General features: G+C 42.6%; 1 protein-coding gene across 1 annotated transcript in view; it reads left to right on the top strand.

Moving 5' to 3' along the window:
• nbeab (neurobeachin b) overlaps positions 1 to 25,314 on the top strand; it is a 229,813-nt gene that overhangs the window by 49,606 nt on the left and 154,893 nt on the right. Inside the window, exons 2-3 of the mRNA XM_072701095.1 lie at positions 22,718 to 22,949; positions 25,144 to 25,244. Coding sequence (XP_072557196.1) covers positions 22,718 to 22,949; positions 25,144 to 25,244 — 333 coding nt within the window. The remainder of the gene's footprint in view (positions 1 to 22,717; positions 22,950 to 25,143; positions 25,245 to 25,314) is intronic.

The following is a 25,314-nucleotide window of genomic DNA, read 5'->3' as shown; positions in this document are numbered from 1 at the left end:
CAATTGGATTACAAATTTAGGCTTTTACAAATATATAAACCTCCCTAGGTGCTTATTCAAGGATTCATTAACAGCATGGAAAAATCATAAAAAATATAAAAGTTAGTTCTTCCAAGGAGCACAGATTAAGAGCATTCCAATAGACTTCCAAAAATAATTACCGTTGGTGAACTTGTGAGTGTACTTTGTGTGTGATAACATTAAAAATGCTTCTGTTTGAGGAAAACAATAAATTTGGGGGATTAGTGAACTTCCATTTTGTGATTTATACGGGGTAAAGAACTCTAATGCAGGGACAAACGTGAAGAGGGGTATGCCGTTATTGCAGGATGCTTCCTGCCTCCCCCGTGGTATGAGGTATGGGATTCAGACCTTCTTTACAGAGCTTGGCACGTCACCCGCAGATTTCACAACAGTAAATTACATAGCCAGGTAGGCCTAAACACACCATGTCATATTTGTCCAAGTATGGAGTGGCACTGTAGAAGCTGAGAGTAAAATTCATTCTTGCTCAAGAAAATGCTCCCATCTCCCATTGATTTTTTTCCTCCCTCTCTCTCCTCTCTTCCCACTGGAGTGTAGAATAAAACAAATGGCTGTTAACTTGCCCTGGCTTTATGTTGCTGTTGTTGTTCTTCTTCTTTCTCTTTTGACTATTATTATTAAATTATGGATTTTGTTATGGTGTATTGACTTCGTGGAGGTATCCATAAACACTGATGTCAAGTGAAGTTCACTGAGCCCAAGCACAGCAAGCACACTACAGTATATCCTTTCTTTGGTATTCTGTATTCCAGTTGGCTGCAGATGAGTATTTTTCCGCATTTATATCCTGGATTCTGATTGGCTCCTGTCTGTGCCAGTGTCCTGAATTATAAGATGGTCTGGGAGAGCCCTTATTCTGATTGGCTGACAGCCAGGGGTGATGTTTTGAAAGCTGGAGAATGGTGGTCATGTCTGTGTTCCATAAGCAGTAGGTCTCCTATTTTTGTCTGTCCTTAATTTATTTAGCCTGGGTTTTCTTGGTTGGTCTTTTTTTCTTGAAATCGGGCCATAGCATGACAAGGCTGAATATAACTACACTTTTTATGGAATAGAGCCTAAATTAAAAAGCTCTATGCCACTCTTATGGGTCATTATTTTAGACTTTTAGACTTAGACCTGCTGAACTCAGTCGCAGGTAATAGTGATTTACATAATAACTCCTATCCTCCCATTCAAGCTGTACTTTAATTTCCTAATACATTTTTCAGTATTGATGATGGTCAAAAGTAGCAGATGTAGCCTCACCTACAAATTACCTCAGTTACAAAAAAATGCAGCCACGACCCTCGAACCGCCCAATTAGCAGTTGCTGGCGCAGGGCTTGTTGTGGTGCCTTGTGAGGTCTTACACTTGTCGAAGTCAAGCCAGTTGCCACGCATGGCAGGCGACCCCTTCCTCCTTCTCGATGATTCCTGGCCTTTGAGTACACATTTTTGGGGGGCCGCGGGTGTGATTGACAGCCCACCAAACGTCACATGTCAGTTCTACATCAAACCCACGGCACTCTGCCACTCGGACCCTGTCGCTCAATGACAGCTGTGTTCCTGCTTTATCTCTCTTCTTTGGGTCCTGCTTTGTTGGAGCCTTCAAAAGGCTGCTGGCTTTCTGGATTTAACCATCCCTCCCCCCTTTGGGCATCATGGTATGGTGCTCCCCTGTGTTGGAGCCTTTTCCTGCACTGATCGTCCTCTTTCACCATTGTGACGTCACCCCTAGTAACACCTCAGCCACTTATTACGCTTTTGTAGCCAAGGGGAACTGAGAACTGGGTCCCTGCACTAGGGCTGTACGATTTTTCGATTTCAAATTACGCGATTAGCAAATCGCAAAGGCTGCGATTTAGGACATACATTATACAGCACGTCGGACCCAGGGTTTAAAACTGTTGTAAGAATAGTTTTCCAAACTCATACCGTGCTCCCTATGTGACAGTCGTTCTCACCAATCACAAGCGCCGTGCTTCTCGCTTGCCAGTCATGCTCACCAATCAGAAGTGGCCCAAGAAGGCGTATAGGCCCACAAACAGCAAACACGTGAAACCCAAGGAAAATGTTACATTCGCGGTGCGGAAAAATACTGATTCTGCTACTGAGCTATAAGTGAATTGCCTTCCTATTTCATGGTCCGAGATTGTTCTGAAAGGTCCTATCATCAATACAACCGGCGAGCTCCTTTTAAACACCAGCTTCAATATACTTCAGCGTATCATACCTTTGTTATTTGTAATAGGCAGTAGCATTAGTATACCGCTAACCCATCAAAACAACGAGACAGTCAGTAAAGATCTCAGCAGCGGAATCGGTGACCTCCAAAAAAGCCGTAAAACCCACAATACAGTCGTGTTTATGTCATATGTTTCTGTGCTTATTAAATTTAAGTGTTTCCAAAGATTAATCCCACAACAGTAATAAAATAAAAGTCTTGCTTTAACATAAATACTAAAAGAATAGATCTCTTTAATCGCTATTACATTTGGGTATGGGCACGCGGTCTTATTTAGAAAACATTCAAAAAAGAGACGCATATAATGTTTAATCATTTGCTTTGTATTTGTCCGAGTAACAAAGCAAGGAATGATAAGCTGCTTCAGTCGAAAACTGCATTTTACTTCTCATTTAAAATAAAATGCAGGGTTGGCAACTTTGGTCAGCTGCATGGAGTGAGATTTTCTGTTCTGTTCTGCACACACATTTACATGTATGTAAGTTTTATTACCTTGTAAATAGTCTGTAGGGTTTGCAAACTGCCGTAACGTTTTTGATGCAGCTAATTTTAAGTTCAGAATGGAATATAGATTTGCCGTAAGATTTCTTGCATGAGAGTCTGAAAGAGTTTGCAACCATGAACACGTACATGTTTGTTTCACCTGAATTGATTTGTATAGAAAATAACCGTATACAGTTGTCAAAAAGCGGACACTTCGACCAACATGAAATCACCAATAAAGGACTTCTATTTATTCAACATTTTATAAAATGCATACTACGTTAAAAAATTTCCAACTTCACGGTTTCAGGACAGGACAGCCACTCTGTTATGAACATTACGGTTTTAGAGTATCATTAGTTTTAATAACAGCAGCTAACAACACAATAGCGCAAACAAAAGGGCTGCATTCACCGAAGTATAGTTCTTGCTTGTTCGTTGGCGTGGGAAAAGGCGGTAATAGTGTTATTAGGAGGGTAATAAGCGTTACCTGCAAGATCACTATTTTTCTTTTTGCGGCAATTGTTTTCATTATTACTTTAACTTGACACATCACATCTTTAAATTCTCAACCTTGCATTAGAATATAGACTAGTTAATACTGATAGTATCTCATGCTGCGTCATATGTTTTAAAATTAATACACACTGAATATTGAACTGAAGCTTGACATAAAAAAATTAAATCGCAAATCAAATCGTAATCGCAATTTGTCAGAAAAATCGCGATTCGATATTAGTGCAGCCCTAACCTGCACTATGTCCTCTGCAAGGTCTGTAAAACTTCTGCTGGTCTTCAAGCATTAACGCACAGGGCTGTGCTTTTGTCCTCTCATGTCTGTGCTTGTGCTCCACCTGCTTTAAACTACTGACAAAACAAACACATCCTTATGTTTATATATATATCCATAATTGTACATCATGTTCGCTAAGCTAATTATTCATAACTCATTAAAATTACCCTGCTATTTTTCATCAGCTATTATTATTAAGAAATTATGGTTAATTGATTATTATACATTACTAAACTGAAGGGTTGGTGGTGAAGATTGTTGCATAGTATAAATAACACTTTCCTTGCAGTGACTCATGGGTGGGACTTTGAAACGGGTCTACTATTGACTTGTTCCATTGTGATGTGGTTTGCCTAGCATTCCTGGATGCTCTTTTGTCCCTTTCTATGTTTCACTGAAACTTAGATTCTTACTAGGTTCTGTCTTGGGAGATAATTATGTGTTGTGTTTATAGTTTCTCTGATTACAGATGCAAGGTTTCTAAGCAGTTCTGGCACAGCTCTGTCTCACCTCAGCTACCCTGCGCTTGTTTCTACTAAGTCACTGGGAGCTCAGCCTAGCAGCACTTATACGCTTGACAGTGGTACGCTTGTGATGTATTATCTGCCTCTCCTGTATGTCACTTTGGACAGAAGCATCTGGCAAATAAATAAATATAAATGTGATGTAAAACAGACAGGTGAAAGGAACGGGGACTTCATTCAGGTGAGGGAGTGGAGGTAGATGTAGCAGAATATTGGAGAGGAACAGGCACAAACAGCAGGCATCTAACATGGGGAAAATAAAATGCGCTTGAGAGTCAAGGAAGGGCAACACCAGGGCTTGGCATTGGGATTGGCATCCGGGTGCATGCTCCTAGGGCCTGCAAAACACTTCAAATTATCATTGGCATGGCTATAAGAAAGGCCCTGCCCCATTACATTTTAGGTATGCTGGGAAAATAAACCATCATATGGCGCTAATTTGGGCAAAATGGAGGCCAGCTTCACCATTCAGCTTTGGCAATGCCATTTAAACTGCCAATATAAAAAGGGAGACAAGCAGACTCTGTGAGTGCACCTGTGTAACACAGGAGAGAAGTGGAAGCCCGCGCCTGCAGGTGGCGCCCTCACATGCCACCTCAGAGACTAAATATGGCATGGCAGGGAGTAATAAAGCTTCAGAGGCTGCTTGGTACTGGTGTGTTGGGGGTTACGGTGGCGGCGGTGTGGGGAGTGTTACTGGATGTGATAACTTTGTTAGGGGGGAAGACTGAGTTGGCATCACAGGAAATGGAAAATGTGCATTAGCCTTTGTGTGTGTGTGAGTCGTATTTATGCGCGTGTGCATGTATGCACATTAACTCTCAGAATAAGGCTCTGTGACCTACCATGGAAATGAGACTTACTTTCTTTTCTAATTTATATTTACATCATGTTATATTTCTGCATGTGCTCTAGCCCCCTGATACCATGTAAGCAATTTGACGGTGCATGGGTGGATCGGTGTGTGCGTGCAGTCCCCAGTGTGTGTGTCTGTGTCGATGTCGACATGTTGTCCTCATGTTCACATGGGTTTCCACCAGGTACCCTAGTAAAATTTAGGTGAAGTGGATTCTGAATGGCTCATGGGGTGTGGTTTTGTGGAGATGGCTATAGAGGCTATTGGCTAACTGCCATGGATGGAATGACAGACTGATGTATTCTTTGAGCAGCCGTGAGTGCCATTCCCATGCCATTAGTTCTATTTCTATAGCAGCATGAGGGACACATCAGCACTTAGCGCCTGTCCCTCTTCACAGATCCGTCCCCCCGGCCCCATTCTCTGTGAATGGAGACATAGATCAAGGTGGGCGGCAGCAGAGCAGGGTGGCCGTCCATGGAGACAGAGCGGGATTCACCCCAAGCCTTTTTCCAGTCCCTCTCTCTTGAGTAATTGCTTGAAGCAGAGTGCTTTATTGCATGTGGCTGCAGACTGCCTTGCTGAGTGCATTAATCCTTTTTGTTTTTGTGTGTGGCCTTGCCGTTCTGTCTCCCAAAAATCTAAACTTTCATTTCAGGGGGTGTGAGTGAGACAGATTTGGCGGTGTTTGTTTCCACTGCTTGCTTTTATAGTCCGGCCAAGACATGAGAACAGTCATTCTTTTTGTGTATGTGTGTTTGTGGTTCAGGTATACCAACAACGTGATGAATACCCATTTTTTTTTTACCTTATGGGGACCAGTTTCCTGATCCTCATATGGGAGAACTGTATTTTACAAAAATCTGTGACAGCAATGAAAAAACTAAAAATGCAATAACTCTTGTACTTTGTTTGGTTGCTTATGGTTAGGGCTGCATAGGGGTTAAGGCTGTCATAGTTAGCATTACCATTTTTCCCATAGAAATGAATGAGCAGTCCTCAAAAAGGTATGATTAAACAACCTTACGGCACGCGTGGGTGTGGACAACGTATACTTTACCATGTGGGGACCAAATGTCCCCACAATGTGATAACCTCTGTTTTGACGTGGGGACCATTTTTTTTCAGTCCCCACAAAATTCAATTCATAAATTCAATTTCATAACAATCTGTGACTGCAGTAAAAAAAAAAAAAATCCATTTTGCAACAGTTGTTACATGCAAAGTCTCTCCCATCTCAGCTGCTGAAGCTTGTAACTCCTTCAGAGTAGTCATAGGTGTCCTGGTGGCCTCTCTCAATAGTCTCCTTGCACGGTCACTCAGTTTGTGAGGACGGCCTGATCTAGGCAGATTTACACATGTGCCTTATTCCTTCCAGGGGATGTTCAATACCTTTTTGTATCCATCCCTGACTTATACTTTCCAATAACCTTTTCTCTGACTTGCTTGGAGTGTTCTTTTGTCTTTATGCTGTAATGGTAGACAGGAATACTGATTAACCAGTGAATGGACCTTCCAGACACAGGTGTCTTTATTATACAATCACTTGAGACACAGTCACTGCACTCAGGTGATCTCCATTCCACTAATTGTGAGACTACTAGCACCAATTGGCTGGACCTCTGTTGAATTAGGTCAATCACTTTAAAGGAGGTGAATATTTATGCAATCACATGTTTTATGTTACATATTTTTATTTAATTATTATTTTGTAGAAATCAGTTTTCACATTGACATTACAGGGGTTTTTTGTAATTTTTTTTTGTCAAAAAAGCCAAATTATGTTGATCATGATTGATTTATAAAAGCAATAAAATGGTAAAACATGTAAGGGGGTGAATACTTTTTATAGGCACTGTAAGTTTAAACTGGCAAATGTAATTGTTTTATGCCAAATATATGCTCATTACATTTTACACAGCTTCCCAACTTATTTGGAAATGGGGCTGTATGCAAAGTGAACTTTTTATCAACTTGCAGCTCTCTTTTTCTGAGCTGGTTAAGGAGATTTTAATTGGATTAAAATGAGATTCATTTGGAGCTCCTCAGAAAGACAGACATGCATGCAGGGGCGGATTAACGCACAGGCTAGATATGGCTTAAGCCTAGGGGCCCCACGTGTGCCAGCCTGCAAGGGCCCCCATTGGCGCGGAGGGGGGCCCACAGACTACTGTAGCCTAGGGGCCTCTGTACACCTTAATCCGCCCCTGCATGCATGTGGTGTCTTTTCATTCATATGTGTGACTTCCTAACAGGTGGCCGGTCACCTCTTAGACAGTGTGTTGTCCATGTACTTGGCATCACACATGTTCTCATGTGCTGTACTTTCACTTATAATTCCGCTTTTTAACTCGGTCGAGGTCCGGTTGTGACGGTCTCTCCTTCCCAGTTACCTGCCGAAAGCTATCTATAGCTGATTCCTATTAAAATTTGGAGTGAATGAAAAGAGAGCATAGTGAAAGGTGTATTAACTTTAGCATTATACTGTTATCTGCTAAAATACCTATACTTGGTAACATTGTAACTTGGCTTCATCGTCTTTGCTTTATAATAACAACGGCCCACTGGATTGGTTTAACAAAGCAAATTTGTGAGTCAAAGTTCATTTAATTGAACTCGCAGCAAAAACGTCCAGCGAATTTCTTGTTTGTTGCATCGGGCAGCTAGAATGTAACTGAATGAGAGGCGAATATTGTTTCACACTAGTATGACTGCATCGTTAACGGTGGGGGTGGGTGTTTACAGTGGGGTGATGTCAGGTAACTGGTACATCTGTTCACCTGTTTTATTACCAGTCTATTTGTTTTTGCTCACAAAAACCTGATCTGGCACTTAGTTCTATTCCAAGTCCATTTTTTCCCCTGTGTGTTTCCCAGCTGACACTGAAACATCCACCTTCTGTCTGTGTTCCTCCTCACAGTTTCATTAACCCAAAATCCTTCTCCCCCATGGTTGTTTACCTCCCATCTGGAGCAAATCTTGAATACAGACATTTATACGTCAAGCAGGAATATAGCTACACTCTTTCATATTCTTCCAATGTTGCTCCTCATTAATCTCCCCTTTTCTACTTTCTTTTCTTCTTTTTTGTACAAATGGCCCCTCTCTGGCCTAGTTACATCTTACTTTGCATTTGAAGACTGTCAAAAATCATGCTCTGATCTCATTTTGAGGTCACACTACCTCAATGATATCTGACAATGAAAAAAATGAATGTGGTAAGATTGCTTCAGGTGAAGCCATAGGAATAACCGAATGGACCCTTGAGTGTCTTCTACAGATCTGCATAAAAGTGAGCAGCAGTTAGCTGGAGGTAAGTATGACTGTGTTGACCGTGTATTTAAGTGAACAGGCCTTATTCTGACGCGGTGTACTGTATGTTTTACTGGCATTTACAGTATTTAACTATAATTGTCAAAAGTTTCCATGTTATCGCTGTGTCTTTGTAAGGTTCCCTCTGGGTTCTCTGTATGCTGCAATGAAGTTGCTGAATTGTGTGTGTGTGTGGTCCAGATTTACAGTACTGTACTTTACCTTACCAAAATTCATTTTTCTAGAAATCCGTCACTGCAATCAAAAAACTAAAAATGTTTCATTACTTATTATGGTGCTGGTTAGGGCTGAGTAGGGGTTAAGATTGTCATAGTTAGCATTAGCATTTTTTCCATAGAAATGAATGAGCGGTTCCCACGAAGATATGATTACAGGTCTGTGTGTGTGTGTGTGTGTGTGTGTGCGTGCACATTCCCTCTAAGTATTCAGAAATCATTCATAAGAATCCCATACATCCTAACATCCCATAACAGCTATAATTATACATTAATAGCAAACATTATAATTGTATAATCATGTAATGTTTGTTATTAATGTATATTAAAGCTGTTAAGGGATGTTAGGATGTTAAAGTGTACTTGCTTGCTGCTTATAAATGTTCTATGATGCATTATGAAGGTGCACTGAATGTTCTATAAATGCATCATGGATGCATTATGAAGGTGCACTTAATATAAAGCGTTACCAAATAAACTAAGGCTTGCATGTGCAGCTTTTTAGCGTCGTTTGCCCTTTTAATAATATTCGCTATGGGGTTGGTGAATTGAGCTCACTGTGGTGCCGGTGGACATTTACATCGATTTTTAACCGTTATTCATCGTTACATGCCTATTATAGACGAGAGCTTCATAGAGCATTTATAATGTATAATAAACATGACTACAATGGGTTATTCCTTTTTATAAATAGTTATAGCCATGTGTATAATACTTTATGAATGCATTATAATGCATTATGAAGGTATTTAATAGTACACAATTTCAAAACAAATTCTGTTTCGCTGCTGTACCGAAGTTGCACTGAGCTGTGAATCCAAGCCTCAGGTTAGTGAATTATAACTTTAAATTATATAGCAGTACACCAGTAGTGGGGTCAGCTTCCAGAAGACCCTGGAGAGTAATGGACAGTCATCACTAGTCTGAAAGTTAGAGGTAGTATTAGCTGCCTGAGTTTGTTGCTGGTATTCTGTTGTGTATAATGTGTTAATTAAATGCCACTTTTTTGTTGCACACCTACATGCACAATGGCTTCTTGGGAAGATACTACACTAGCAGATAGCTGTACTAATGTATAGATATCCCTTTACTTAGCAAAATCCAAAGTTTGCCCAAAAATTTGGATTTAAATTGAGGCAGACTTGTTCATTCATGATAGCACCATGCCAGGCTCACGCATGTCAGTCCCTTAACAAAATCAGATTGTGTGCAACTGGGCAAATATATCAGAAGTAACAAATGTGACCAACATTATCAGAAAAAATCTGAAAAATACTCCCCAGTAAATGTCAGTGGATTTAAATTCTGGTTATTGCTGTTACTTTGTATGTGTTTTTTCTATACTATTCCTCTTTTTAGACCCCAAACACAAATGTGCCAGAAGGTGGCACATTCGCATGCTCAGACTAGGGGGAGACCTTGTAGGAGTAATGGATGGGTGTCGCATTCAGGCTTTAATTATACTGCAGGCCTTAAGAGAGAGAAAGGAGAGCAAGAGAGGCAGAGGGAGTGAGAGAGGGAGAGAGGAGACAGAGGAGAGGCAGAGGAAGCGAGACATGGAGAGAGAGTGGAGAGAGAGAGAGACAGAGGGAGAGAGAGAGGAGAGAAAGGGAGGCAGAGAGAGTGAGAGAGCCCTTAAGTCAATTACCTCCCTTTATGTTCTTGCTGGGGAGCATTAAGTAAAAAAAACCATTCAATCCATGGTGAATGTTATTAATGGGGAGCGCAGTCCTTAATTATCGGTGCCGGATGCTCACGCTGTGCCTGCTGGGGGGATTCACGCCCACGTGGGAGTGTAAGTGGGTGGGGGCCTACATGTGCAAGTTGACATGCCGTTGAACCGGCGTTCATGCAGGAGACTTGTGTGAGGCTCCGGGCAGGACACAGGAACACTGGAACATCCACTGTGCTGGAAATGAGGAACGCCTGCTGTTCCTGCCCCTCCTGGATGGAAAAATGTAAAGCCATCACCGCAGATCAGCTCCCTTTGGATGGGTGATGTGCTGGATATACGAAAGTGTGTAAACCTGCGGGGGCAGCTGGTAGCTAAGAAAGCTCCTGTTCATCTCATCCTCAATCTGGTAGATGGTTGAAGTGATGCTAATAGAGATTTAGTCTTAAGGTTAAAATGATGCTCACAGAGATTTAGTCTTAGGGTTAAAGTGATGCTCACAGAGATTTAGTCTTAGGGTTAAAGTGATGCTCATACTGGTTTAGTCTACCCCACACAAGTCTGTACACGTGTCTTGGCATATGAGGGAGCCAGTGAAATGTTTCCTCCAGTAATACAGAGTTTAAAAATAGAGCTTGGAATTACCTTATTATTGTATTAAATATAGATGACACAAATGGTGCTTGGCAACAGGTCCACATGCGTTCTGTATGTTCAAACTCAACTGTTCACATAGACATCAGTATTTGACTGTGTGACACACTAACATAACAACTTGCAGTAATTAACCAGCTTCATCTCAGTGTTTCCCCTAGGTTTACGGGGGGGGGGGGTTTAGTTCAGTAACAACTAGGGGTTTAGTTCAGTAACAACTGAACTAAACATCAGAACATTTCTTTTTATGACAATTATCCACAAAGTGTGCAGCATTTGTCACTGCAGTGTATCTTTCTGGGCTTCTGGAAGAACATTTCTAGAGCCTCTTGATATGGGAAGTCAGAAACATCTGACCCATTTATGGAGATCCGAATGCAGGCTGCAAGATGGTCTTGCAGCCTATTGCGGATGTTTGTCTTGACCTGCAAATACATTAACTGTTAGGCTTTAAAAGTGATAGCTGATAGCTTAAAATAGTGATAGCAGAAAATCCCAGAAACTCCGGCTGCTTCTTGCAGGAGAGCGAGTTGCCATCTTCACCACCCTGGGAGCGTTTAAAAAGATGCAGATATTTTTCTCTGCTTTTCAGGTGGTTGACGCAACATATTTTCCAATGCGCGCTCACTTGTGTGTGCACACACACGTGGGGTAGAACTCCGCCATGCGTGATACAGAGAGCAGAGGAGAATAGTAAACGTGCGACCGAGTAGAGAGAAAAATGACAAGCTGTTGCGTAAATAAGATAAATAACATAAGGCTATTTAGTTTGTTTAATAAAAGGACAATGTATAGATGTTCTATAGGAAAGGTAACCTTGTGATCTGGCGCTATATAGAAAATAAAATTTAATAAAATTAACTTGACCTTCAAGGGGGAGTGGAGCGCCCCCCTAATATAATGGTAGGGGAAACACTGCATCTGTTCATCCATCCATCCATACATTAATCCATCGCAGGACCCATTTTGCAAATGTATGTGTTGGTAATGGTGCTCTATGTGGTTATCAGGCCTGTAGCCTTGGGGCCTGCAGGCCAGGCCCTGGGGAGATATCCACAGCTTTTGTCTTTCTTTTTCTGGTTGTCTCAGCCCTTCCTGACACTTTGATGAATGGAAACTGGGAGAGAGTGAAATGGCATGGGAGTGAGAAACCTCTGAACTACAACTCCAATGGGCCTTTGTGTTGCTGGCTGTTCAAATGGCAGACAGTATGCAATGGTGCCACCATTAATCACCCCAGGACATGGCGGTATGAGCTGATGTTCTGTGTCTCTGTGGATCAGGAAAGGTATATGCGTTTTTGTATTTATTACATTGTGGGGACCAGATTTCCCCACAATGTGATAAAAACCTGTAACTCGGGACATTTTTTGGTCCCCACAAAGGTGACCTTAATTTTATAAAAATCTGTGACTGCAATCAAAAAGTTTCATATTTTGTTTTGGTATTTATGGTTAAGGTTAGGGCTGGGTAGGGGTTAAGGTCGTCATGTTGGGAGTAGGGTTATGCTCTTAGAAATGAATGGAGAGTCCCCACAAAGATATGAATAGAGACGTGTGTGTTTTGGGGGAGACTGGTCTTGCCCCAGCCCGTAATTAGGGGCAGGGGGGTTGGGAGGGAGCTGAATGCGCAAACAGTTCTTGGGCCAGCAGCCATCACTGCGTCTCAGCCTAGATAATGAGATGCAACATATGAATTATGGGGCAGTTTTGGGAGTAACAAGCACTGATTTGAATTCTGTGGCAGTTTCTTCTTTTAAAAAAACTTGCGTGCGCAGAAATATGGCATCTCTTTGATGTCCACCATGTATTGGATTTGTTTGTTCTCGTCTGACTCCCGAGGGAAAACATTTTGAACTGCAATGATCTGCTTTTCCAGATGATCCAAACTAGGGCCCCAAAATGGCATCCCAACTCACTGCCTGTTTGTGTCCATGGTTCCATCACAGCTTTTCTCGATCTGGTTATAAAACACCAGCATTGCGACAGACAGTGTTAGTATAGATTAATTGTCAAAGAGCAAAGAGATCTCCACTGTATACTGAATGACTGGGTTTTTCTTGTCTGTCCTGTAAGCCATACAAAGACACACAGTTGATTTTTCTTCAGCAGTGACTGTTTTTTCATTTTTCCTTGTATTTGGTTCAGTCTAGTATCACACCAGGGAGCAATTTACCCACATCTTAGCGCCTATTCATGTTTTTTTCTATAAAAGCAAAGGTTCATGGGAAGGTGAGGGTGCAAACCAGGCTGTGCTGTGTGTCTGTGATATATAGTAATTATATCTATGCATCTTCCTAGCACAGTACAGGGCTGCAGGGAGCCTGCAGTCTATCCCAGGCAGCAAAAGGCAGGAGACACCCTGGACATCATGTTCGCCCGTCACAGGGCACACGTACCCAGTCTCACACTGTGGGCAATGTAGGGATGCCAGTTAACAAAATCTGCACGTTTTGGGGGGGGGGGTGGACCGGAGTAGATCAATGCGGTTACATGGAGAACATGTGAACTCCACACAGTGCACAGACATGAACATGTGCCAATATCCTGACAATCAAAGGCCTGGACATCTGAGGATCATCTATAGGAACCTACAGTAGTTTGCAAAGGAATTCCCCTTTAATATGTATTGGTTTGCTTTGTTGGCCTAAGACTTCATTTAGACTCAACTCAAGGCAGTGCGTGATGTAGACTGTGGATCATATATGGTTCAGCCGTGCATATGCATCAATTGGTTAACAGAGCTGGGTAAAAATGATTGTGGCTCTGCAGATTAGGACTGGGCCTGTGAACGGAAGGTGCCCATGGGCAGCATTACATCACCGCTGGGCCATTGAGTAAGGCCTTTAACCTCGAAACTGCTGTGGGCACGATGGATTTGCTGACCTGTGCTTCCTCTCCTACTTCTAAGTGTCTCGGGAATATGTAAAACCAATGAATTCCGAAGTACCTGTACAATACATTTATATGGCAAATAAAGGTATCATTTTCAGATTTGCTGTGTGACTTACAAAAACAAAGTTTTGATGCATAGTAATGGCCGCCTGTGACTTGTTTTCTTACTCTGAAATGAGTTTGTTTCTATTTCCCTTCAGCCCAGTCGGTGATTATTTAGGCTCTCCACGTCAGAATCCAATGCATTTTTATCCGGTGATCTCTTCGGCTCGGTGGAAGCGCGGCGCTCCTTCAGACGGATTTGAGAATTTGTATGCTGCGCCTGTGCAACGCGTTTGGCAGGATCATAGCGGCTCTCGAGATGTTCCAGTTGCTGCCTGCAGCCTGCTCTGTGCCAGTCAGAATTCGTGAATGTGGATTTCCAGCATGCAAATAAGACAGCATCTCTTTAATTGCGTCAGGCAATTTGCACTTTGGTTGTGGTGGTATTTGAAGGCCATCTGCTAATGTTTACAGCTCTCATATCATCATGTTCGGCTACGTGAGATTTACTAATGAGGCTGACCTGGAACGTCTTCATATTGCTGCACGACCCCCGGCTGCCCTAGCTTGACATTGTGGCTTCATGGCTAACACTGTACCCCCACGCCCCCGGGGCTGGGCTTTATGTGTGGAGCTTGCATGTTTTTCCTCTTCCAGGTTTGTCATGATTCTGTATTAGTATACTTAGGAATACTACATTTTGGGCATTTTTCTTTGTTTTTAGCTGCTTGACAGATGTTCGATTTGCTTAAGCTAGGAGCAGGGGTTTTAGAGGGGCATGGATATCCTGGCAGATTCAGTGGGCTGAGTACTTTATAGGGACCCCAAAGTCTATGATCAAGGCCCCCCTACTTGGCAATTCTCCCTTGAGCACCCCCCTACCCCAATTCTATCTACCTGTTTTTCTTCAGTCCCGACCCAAGTGGGAAGCTCGAAGTGACATTTTCTCAGGGGGGACTGGAATTTTTAGCCACGCCCCTGACTAAGGGCATATTAGGTGAAAATCACAGTACCAAAGCTACTTGCATTGTTTATATCTGACTTTTCTGCTTCACCGTCTGCTGGTAGCCCGTTACTCAGTGAGTGACAATGTGACTCTTGTAATACCTTCTGAGATTTTCCTCTCCCATTTTACAGCTGCACTGGGCATTGCATGGCCAGCTCGTTCAGTTGGGTTGGCGTTTTTGCTGCTGTTCTGGGTCCAGTGGCCAGGCCTTACCGATTCCAAATTTTCCCCAAACAAGCTTGATGGGCAGAATGGCCTCCTCTCGTTTGTAAATTTCTTATGTTCTTATGATTCATATTGAAGTGCGTTCAGTCGGGTTGGCGTTTTTGCTGTTCTTCTGGCTCCAGTGACCGGCTCTTACAATCCATATTAAAATGAATTCAGTGGGGTTTAGCGTTTTTGCTGATCCTCTGGCTCCAGTGACTGGGTCTTACGATTCATAATTAAGTGCACACATTCTCTGGCTGATTTTGCACAGTGGGGATCAGGGCATTGCGGTGCTTCTGCACCAGCCATGTTCCTTCAGGACCTTTAGATTCCTTCAACGGAGAGTGAGGAGACAGTCCCCGCAGTTACTGTAGTTAACGAAAAATGTACTTTAAGAAAATGTCTTTGTAAACTGAAATAAAAAGATACAGACATTAAACTAAAAACTACAGCTAATAAAAAGAACATATATATTGCTTCAGAAACTAACCTAAATAAAAAAACAAACGTGACATTCTTTTCATTGCCGTTTTTAAATGCTATTTAGCTGAAGTAATGATATGTTTATCTTTGTTTACCAATAACAACACCTGGAACACCTTTTGCCCATTTTGAGGATGTTGACACTGTGAATTCCTGTAAGATATTCTAAAGATAAGACGCATTCAGCTTTCAGTGTATTCCTAGCATTATATAAATTGTAGATTATATAAATATATACAGTGGTACCTCAGTTCTTGAACTCATTATAACTTTAATAATTTCTTAAAAGTCGAACCAACCAGTTCGAAAAAACATTACCTAGAACTCGATCTGATTCTCAGAACTCAAACCGTGAAAACCGTAGACAGTAAAAATACATTTAGACAATGATAGACAGTAACAGTAAGTTTTATATAATAAAATACATTTTAAAATAAAGATTTCTTATTAATTATTTTAATATTAATAATAAACCATTAATACATTTGATTATAATAATATTGTCGTGTCCAGCAGGGATGGAACGGAGACAAAGGCGCAGACATCAGGGTATTGGGGAATATGGGGTTTAATTACAAGTAAGACAGGCAAAACGCAGACAGACAATACAATGACCGGACTGGGGAAACAAACTGAAACACGGACTAAACACAGAGGACTAATGACAACAACCAGAAACAGCTGAACACACGGGGATTCCACACGGCGTTAATGAGTGGGCGTGGCACACGGAAGGAGAGGACGATTGGGGCAGGACACATTGTTTGGATACATAGATTTTCTTACTTTATAAATTACTGTTTTGATAAATGTGCTTAAATGTGTTTAGTACAGCATATGTTGTTCTTGTTTTATCCAGTTCATTTTGTGTTTAAATGCTAAAAAAAAAACATATTTCGGTGTAATTTTTAGGGGCCGGGAACCAATTAATTGGTTTTCTATTATTTCTTATGCATTATTTCTTATGGGGGAAAATTCGATCACAACTCGAACTTTTTAGGATTCGATCCGGAGTTCTGAATGGATTAAGTTTGAGTTCTGAGGTACCACTGTATTACATAAATATATAAAAACTAGGGCTGTCAAAATTAACGGGTTAACGCGGATTAATCCATCATCATGATTAATCTGATAAAAAATTTTAACGCAATTAACCCATCTGCAGCGCAGAATGATTCAAAATCCCTGAAATGTCTCTGTCAACCCATTTCGGGCAGTTTTAGTGCGTTCCATTTGCCCTCGGAACTCATATTCCAAGTCGGATTCCGGAGTTTTGAAGCCGGAAGTGACGACATGCGATCCGAGAAATATCTCGGAGCACCACAGAGGATCCCGAGTTCAGAATCCAAGATGGCTGCGCCCTTCATCAACAGAAGGGAAAGTTGTAGGTTTATACTGTTTAAGCACTACTTCTCATTTGTGGCTCATTAAATCGGTTGCACACGCTATACCGTCCAACTTATCTGTGGATGTGTTGCTACGGAGTTTTATATGTAAAGCACTGCACATAATGTGTTATCAACTGATATTGCTAACAATGACAATTAACCAGGCTAGAATTGGACTTCATGATTAGTTGGATTATTTGTCGGATTTACAGTAGTTCGTGCTAATTGTAAGCGAACAAATATTTAAACCATTTAAACTGACGTACCTTAAATCCGACAAGTTGTCTGGCTAAGCAAAAAATCTTGCTTTTTGATATGGGTCCATTGTATTGCACTTCTGTGGCAGATGGAATGCATCCGACTCATGTTCAAGATGTTCAATAAACATGTTAAGTTGTCACGTTCACGTCCAGGGAGGAGGCGAGGAATAATGGGTAGGAGACGAGGATCAGCAAAGTAAGGGGTTTTAATGGGGTTTAAAACAACAAAAGGGAGCAGACCAGGGAAAGACAGGGAAAACTAAGCTCAAGACATAAACTAACAAGACACAAACTTGGCTAACATTAATGACAAGTCTGGCAAGTAAAGGTAAAACACGGACTTAAATACTAAGAAACTAATTAAGAAACACAAAACAGCTTGAGAGAAGCACAGATTCCACACATGGGTAATTAGGGGTATGCCACACATGAGGAATGCAGGGCTGGGCATGACATAAGTGCATATATATTAAATTTTTTCTTGAGTCTGTTTGCTCATGCAAAATTAAATGTGATTAATATAGATTAAAAATTAACGATATTTAATCGTGATTAATCGAAATTAATCCACAGCAACCCTGTGATTAATCTGATTAAAAATTTTAATCATTTGACAGCACTAATAAAAACTAAAGAGAACTGTATTTTAAAAATGAAACATTACCGTATTTCAAATAAAAGTTGAAAATAATGTAAAAACAAAAACTTTAAGAAAAATTAAGAAATGAAGATCATGACCGGTCCATGTACATGGGGTGTTTGGATGGTTTGCAGTAGGCAGGTGCATTGGGGTAGCTCCACAGTACAAAGGCTGTCGGGCATGCTGGTTCAGTACTAGGGGCACCTTCTGAATGAAAACGTGGTGTAATGCATGCAAATTATGTAATATTTTTGGCACCAACTGTGTCTTACTGCTGGCTGAGGCGCAGAGGGTGACCTCTGACCTCCACTTGTTGGGATTTGCTGGAACTTGAGCCACACAGGCGGTTTGTGACGGGGGGGGAGTTTGCAGTGATTGCCTGTATCATTTCCAGTGGGATCAACTCCTTATCTTTGTCTTAAAAGCTAGTCCACCATCAGATCCTTCTTGGTCCTCGTCGCTGAAGCGGTTTCTTCACTGGTTGATCATAGTGTTGCATCTCCTACCAACAAACACAGAGAAGCTGCATCCAAAGAGTTAGTTTGTCCGCTTCTGGGCCTCATTCTCATTCGTCTGGGATCTTTTTGTCATAAGTTATTATTGAGGTTTACTATAGGCCTCATTCATATGTTACACTGTTGTGCATGTGTGATTGAGTTCTGCTTACCTTTAATATATCTGAAATTATGTTTATCACAAGCTGATTTTAAATTTCCTGCCCTGCTGAGTTAGGTAACATAAGGTAGGAAGAGGCCCTGAGATGGCGAGGCACCCACCTCCCAGAGTTAGCTTTCTGTGTTTCAGATCAGAAGTGATGCCGAACTGTCTGCCATCAGAACAAGGCCGCTTCAAGATCAGCACTGGTGATGACCTGCCAAGTTATCAGTGTATCTCCAACACGCCACGGGACCCACAGAAAACAAGGCAATGACAGATTTATGTCAGCAGGAAGACAGAACGGTGGTCAAGTCTGCTGAAAATAAGCAAACCAAATGATTGATCATTGACTCGCTCAGCAATCAAATTGGTTTATTGAGCAATCAAGCAACAAAGATTTAAATTGGCGCAGTTTCCCTCTGACATAATGTGCACATATGGGTTTGTTTCAGGACTCCAAAGATACATTTGACGGAAAAATATGGCAAAAAAATGACTTAATCACTTACAGTAGGTGACCTCATCCCTCCCACCAGTCCTAAGATAAGTGCTTTATGTGGCATGAGTCTGTTTTGCCACAAATTCACAGTCTCTCCCAGAGTGCTCACACTGGTACTTCGCAGCAGTGAAGTAGTCATATTCTGGATGCAATGGCGTCTGGACTTACATAAGCTCCCCTCACATATCGCCCCCTAGTGACCGGGATGCTTCTGTCATGCTGATGCAGTTAAAGGTTGTGCACGAGGCACTGCACCAGCTCGATTGGAAAAGTGACAGAAGCCTTTGATTGCTCAGCTCTCACAGCTGCCGTGGGAGGCTGGTGGAGGGGGGGCGGTGTTAGTGGGGGTGGGGGAGGGAGGGTTGCTTCTGTACAGCAAAATGGTTGTAGTGCATAGTGCTGCGTGAATAGTAATAATTTTAAGAATTGCCATGACGGTGGCACTATTCTGAGAATTTGTTTGTTCATATAAGATGCTCTACTGCTGGAATTTGTAGTGCCAGCCAAGGGCTGATGGGAGGGGGGGGGGTGTTCTGAACTGTGACTATTGCCCCATATAGGCTGTCCATATAATAAGGCTTGGGGTGCCCCACTGTGTCTGCAAAGGTCGGTCAGTTTGTGTTGGCTAGCTGCCACGTGCTTCTTGAGCCCTGGATGTTCCCACCAAGTATCCAGAACTGGGTCGAGGATGGTGGCCTGGAGGCTGTCCCGGGTGGCATGGGGCACCCCCTGAATGGGACGCCAGTCCGTCACAGGGCAACCACATTCACACGCTGTGGGGAAGGTAGAGACAGCAGGTCACCTAACGGCACGTCATTGGCCTGTAGATAGAATCCCACGCACCATGAGGAGACAGGGCGGGGGCAGGATTAAAAGATAAAAGATAGAACTTATGAATGACGTAGCGTTAAGAAGGCTTCAGGAAACTCACCCAAGGCCATTTTGGTGGATTAAATAAAAGCCCAATGAACTGGACCAGACTGCATAAGATATTGGTTCCATTATGGACACATGGAACACATGCTGAATTATGTTTTTCTAATTCTCATTAGTGGTTCTCATTAGAACGGACTTGCCCCAATACTGCCATATTGTGGCCCAGCACTGTTCATGAGTTCAAAGAGCAAATATTACAGTGTGTTTTTTTTGTGAAAAATTGTGAAAGCTAAGATTTTGGCTCTAATTTCGCCTCCTTATTTTTCAGAGGATGTTGATCTTATTTATATAAAACACAGATCTTTAAATAGGATTAATTCATTTGAAGGCTACTAGCAAGTTTATGCTAAATTCTATAAATTGAGTATTACAGGTGTGCCCTGCTGTGTGAATTATGGTCATTAATGTGAAATGGATATTCTTACATAAAGAAGTTTCAAGAAAATTACATTAACAAATTGTCTATTAATGTAGCTTTATTATAGAATTGAGCTGTAGCCAGGCTTTAGCGTTTTCACTCGTTTTGAGGCTCTGTTGGGCTCAGAGTACACGGGCGGGGGCTTACTGTTCTTACTGCTGACGCGATAAAACATGTGAAGGTATTTGTCTGCACGTCAGGCAAGATTGCCACTGTCATGGTGAATCCGTCAGGTTGCAAGACAGACTCTGGGACGCGTCGTCATGCTTCTGCAGTCCTGTCCATCCATCTCCATCACCCCTTATCTGGCTCAGGGTCGCTGTGAATCAGGAGCCCACGTGAGGAACCCCTGAGACACCCCATATTGGTTTGCCAATCCTTCATAGGACACACACTCCCACACTACGCACAGTCTGGGGAAACCAATCAATTTAAACTTCTTTAGGACTGTGAAAGGAAACCTGTATAAATAAAGGGAAGACATCAATAGCTCCTAAACAAGCAACTAGGGGGCAAGATTCAGACCACCAACCCTGGGGGTGTGACACTACAGTGCAACTCAACAAGCAAGCTCACTTGTCCTCCATAAATTTGGTTCACCACTTAGTGTTTCACCTGAGAGTGACTTTGGCAAGTCTGACCTTAGTGAAAATCAGTACTATTTTCCCACGCCGCAGACTGTAAACAGGCCGTTTCCTAGTCACTGAGCCATGCACCTCCCTTACAAACTTCACTGTGTTAAAAGTCGATTTTTACGGCACTTTACTCAGAGTAGTAAAGAATGTGTGCTTTGTTAGCAACCCCCCCCCCCTTCCCTAGATGAGATTGCGAAGCAGAAAAAGAGCGTCAAAGAGGGGTTAAGGAGCCGTGTCGAGGCGGTGGCGTGTGAGCGCTCCAGCAGAGTCTGCTTCACGCTGCAGTTCGTAGCTCGTTAGGCTCATGGGCAGCTCAGCCATCGTGATGCTAATGCGTGTGTGTCCCAGCCCAGCATGCTTTGCTTTCCTAGTTCGATTTGCATATGGTACCGCTAACTACTAAAGGGGGGAATTATTAATTATAAGATAGTTCAAGTAGCCAGTACAAGATGCGTTATTTATGTAGAAGTTATTTATGTATATGCGTATGTGTGGAGTCAGCAGGGGGACTGACTGCATATGATAATCACACTGCTTCAAAGCCCAATTCTTCCCATCATGGCCAGTAACTCCCATGTCCTAATGAACACAAGACAGTGAAAAAGCAGATTGCTTATTGAACTGTGTTGTAGTAGTAAATTTCCCGGAGGTACGGTAAGCCAACATCATCCAGGTGGACTTTGACAGTCACCATGCTTCATTCTGCTTCATGCCATATACATGGAGGTCATCAGTGTTGCATCATATGCATAGCTCATCGTTTTCTGTTTTAATTGGCTCCCTACCCTTCATATTGACCACTTGTCCTCATGGTAGTAATCCTTTTCAGCATTGCTGTCATGCTCTGGTCTTGCTCTAACCCTGACTAATGCTTGATCCCCTCGAGATGACCTCAACCCCTAGAAGAGTAAATGAGCAACAAATTGTCCACAGTCATAGGTCTATGCTAAGGAGCTGGGAGCCTCCAAACTATATTCTTACTAATGTGTTATTCAGAAGAAAATTCAGAAGTTTTTAATAAGTATGCTGATGACTGATGCGGCATGAATAGATGCAATTATGAAGCAAGCTGCACCTTGTGGCGGTATTGGAATTATGGGAAGAGACAACAGTAAGGATGTGTGGACGGGCGTTTGTGACAAGCCGTGTTCAACTGACCCAGACAGTTAGGCCATATTGGCCCTGCTATCTGCGTGACATCCTCTCATTAATCATCACCACACACGTCCATAAGAGACCCCGTGTGTCATACATCTCAGATTAAAGTTGCTATTGGAGGCACCATGTCATTTCTGATAGAAGCCTTCTGGGAACATGGGGATGCAACGTGAATGGATTACCACAAGGCGGGGAACACTCATAGTGAGGTGGGGCCATTGGCCTGCCCAGGCTCCGCCCCCTTGGACTGCCACAGCCATCAGCTTGCCCTGAGTCCACCTCCTCGCACTACGGGGGCCGTTGAACTGCACAGGCTCCACCTCTTCGCACTGCGGGAGTCATCAGCCCCTGACCTGCAGTGTCAACCGGCAGCCCCCTGCTCCCCCCTCCACCTTGTGCCCGCAGTGCTCAATTTCATGCCTGCTGAACTCAATAGATAAAATCATTGATTGCTGTTTACCAGTTGTTTTTTAATGATATTTGCAAAGGAAGAGCGGGTTATTGTATGCCTAATTTTCAGCTTCTTTGATAGTGAAAACCCTGCATGAATAGCCTGTATCACTGCATTTTAAATGCAATCAGAATCAATCAGAGGGGAGCCTCACTGCCCGAACAGTCTGATAAATCTCTTCCTTGCTACTCCGTCCCTCCGTACTATCTCGCCATCTTTCTTCGTTTTCTTCTCCTCTCTTCAAGCTGGTGGGTGGTGAGTTCGACCTGGAGACCAACTTCATCATCCAGGACGCGGAGAGCATCGGCTGCATGGTGGAGCTCCTGGAGCACTGCGACCTGCCCTGCCAGGCCGAGATGTGGAGCATGTTTACGGCCATCCTGCGCAAAAGCATGCGCAACCTGCAGACCAGCACCGAGGTGGGCCTCATCCAGCAGGTGCTGACCAGGATGGGCGCCGTTGACGACATGATCGCAGGTACGGCCCCAAGCGCGGCCCGCCTGCTCTATTACATGACAATAATAATAATAATAATAGTAATAATAATAATAATAATAATAATAGCTATTCTTATTATAAACTCCTGTTGCTGTTTAATCATATAGCACACATTCTAAAGTAGTGTTCAAACATTAGGATTCGAAACCCGTTTTGGCCTTGAATGTAATATTAGAGTTTTACTGCAGCCATGAATATTAGGTTAAAAGAGCAACTTTCAGAATCAGTCAAGACCATGGATGAGGATTAACTTTAAATTAACTTCAGATTGTGTCCCCATGTGAAATTTGTAGTCTGAGAAAAAGAAGGATGATTAAAGACATTAGTGAGATGTCATTAGACACAGTCGCTAACGGCCTGGAGAAGCTCCTTCAGAGGAATTTCCATTTGAAATGGCACATAATGAAGTCTGAAATTTGCATTGTCTTTAATATATGAACTAATTTTCAGAGTGACATCACTCCCGAATATACAGTACCCTCATTCCTGTATAGCATCCCCTCATGGCTGATGTCATTACCGTATAGTATCCCCTCATGGCTGATGTCATTACCGTATAGTATCCCCTCATGGCTGATGTCATTACCGTATAGTATCCCCTCATGGCTGATGTCATTACCGTTTAGTATCCCCTCATTACTGATGTCATTCCCGTATAGTATCCCCTCATGGCTGATGTCATTCCCGTATAGTATCCCCTCATTACTGATGTCATTCCCGTATAGTATCCCCTCATTACTGATGTCATTCCCGTATAGTATCCCCTCATGGCTGATGTCATTCCCGTATAGTATCCCCTCATTACTGATGTCATTCCCGTATAGTATCCCCTCATGGCTAATATAATTCCTGTATAGCAGGGGTAGGGAACCTGATCCATGGAGAGTTGGTGTGGATGTGGTTGTTTGGGATGACCTCTCAATCAGCTAATAATAAAGCAATGGTTTGCAATTCCAGTCCTGGGGACCCACTGTTATTGGCTGATTGAGTGGTCATTCCGAAAACCCGCATCCACACCAGCCTTCCATGGATCAGGATCCCTACCCTTGGCGTATAGTATCCCCTCATAATTGATATCATTACTATATAGTATCCCTGCATGGCTGCTATCATTCCCATACAGTATTCCCTCATAATTCATATCATTCCCATGTAGTATCCCCTCATGGCTGCTATCATTCCCATACAATACACCCTCATAATTGATATCATTCCCATGTAGTATCCCCTCATGGCTGGTATCATTCCCATACAATATACCCTCATAATTGATATCATTCCCATGTAGTATCCCCTCATGGCTGCTATCATTCCCATGTAGTATCCCCTCATGGCTGGTATCATTCCCATACAATATACCCTCATAATTGATATCATTCCCATGTAGTATCCCCTCATGGCTGGTATCATTCCCATACAATATACCCTCATAATTGATATCATTCCCATGTAGTATCCCCTCATGGCTGCTATCATTCCCATGTAGTATCCCCTCATGGCTGGTATCATTCCCATACAATATACCCTCATAATTGATATCATTCCCATGTAGTATCCCCTCATGGCTGCTATCATTCCCATGTAGTATCCCCTCATGGCTGGTATCATTCCCATACAATATACCCTCATAATTGATATCATTCCCATGTAGTATCCCCTCATGGCTGACAGCATTCGCAAACAGTATCCCCTGGTAATTGATATCATTCCCGTATAGTATCCCCTCATGGCTGATATCTTTCTATGAAAAGAATCTCTATTATGCTCATTATGACCATAGACATTATAAAGAGCATTTTTACTTTGCTTTCATTTGTCCGTATTGCAGGCTTTCTTTTTTCACTTCTCCAAGAGAATTAAAATCTTCTTCACTCCTCCTCCTCCTCCTGGAAACAGTGGCATCACAGCTGACTGCACTTGTGTATCTGCAGTCTTCAGATTCATCAAACAGTGTTTAGTTGGGGATTAATCTCCTTAAGACGAAGATGGATTCACTAATCCGTATGAGCAACTGTACTCTCTGAGGACTGCTTTCCTATCAGAGTCTAGCCCCGGTCCCTGTCCAGGGAATGTACCCATCTAAACATTGTGGGTTGATCTTCTTCCTAGAGTGGGATCCTCGTTTTGCCCGAGTCATGAGCCGACCCTGACTGTGGTGTGTACGGTGTTTCAGACCTGCTGGTGGACATGCTGGGGGTGCTGGCCAGCTACAGCATCACCGTCAAAGAGCTGAAGCTGCTCTTCAGCATGCTAAGGGGAGACAATGGCGTCTGGGTGAGTGGGGGGGGTGGGATCTACTTGCTTTCAACAGGATGTTCGTCAACTGTCATTGTAGCAGCTAAAT

Source organism: Paramormyrops kingsleyae, chromosome 17, assembly GCF_048594095.1.
Source record: "Paramormyrops kingsleyae isolate MSU_618 chromosome 17, PKINGS_0.4, whole genome shotgun sequence".
In the NCBI taxonomy this organism is placed as follows: Eukaryota; Metazoa; Chordata; class Actinopteri; order Osteoglossiformes; family Mormyridae; genus Paramormyrops; species Paramormyrops kingsleyae.
The sequence above is the reverse complement of the archived record's forward strand: the minus strand, read 5'-3'. Positions and strand labels throughout refer to the sequence as shown.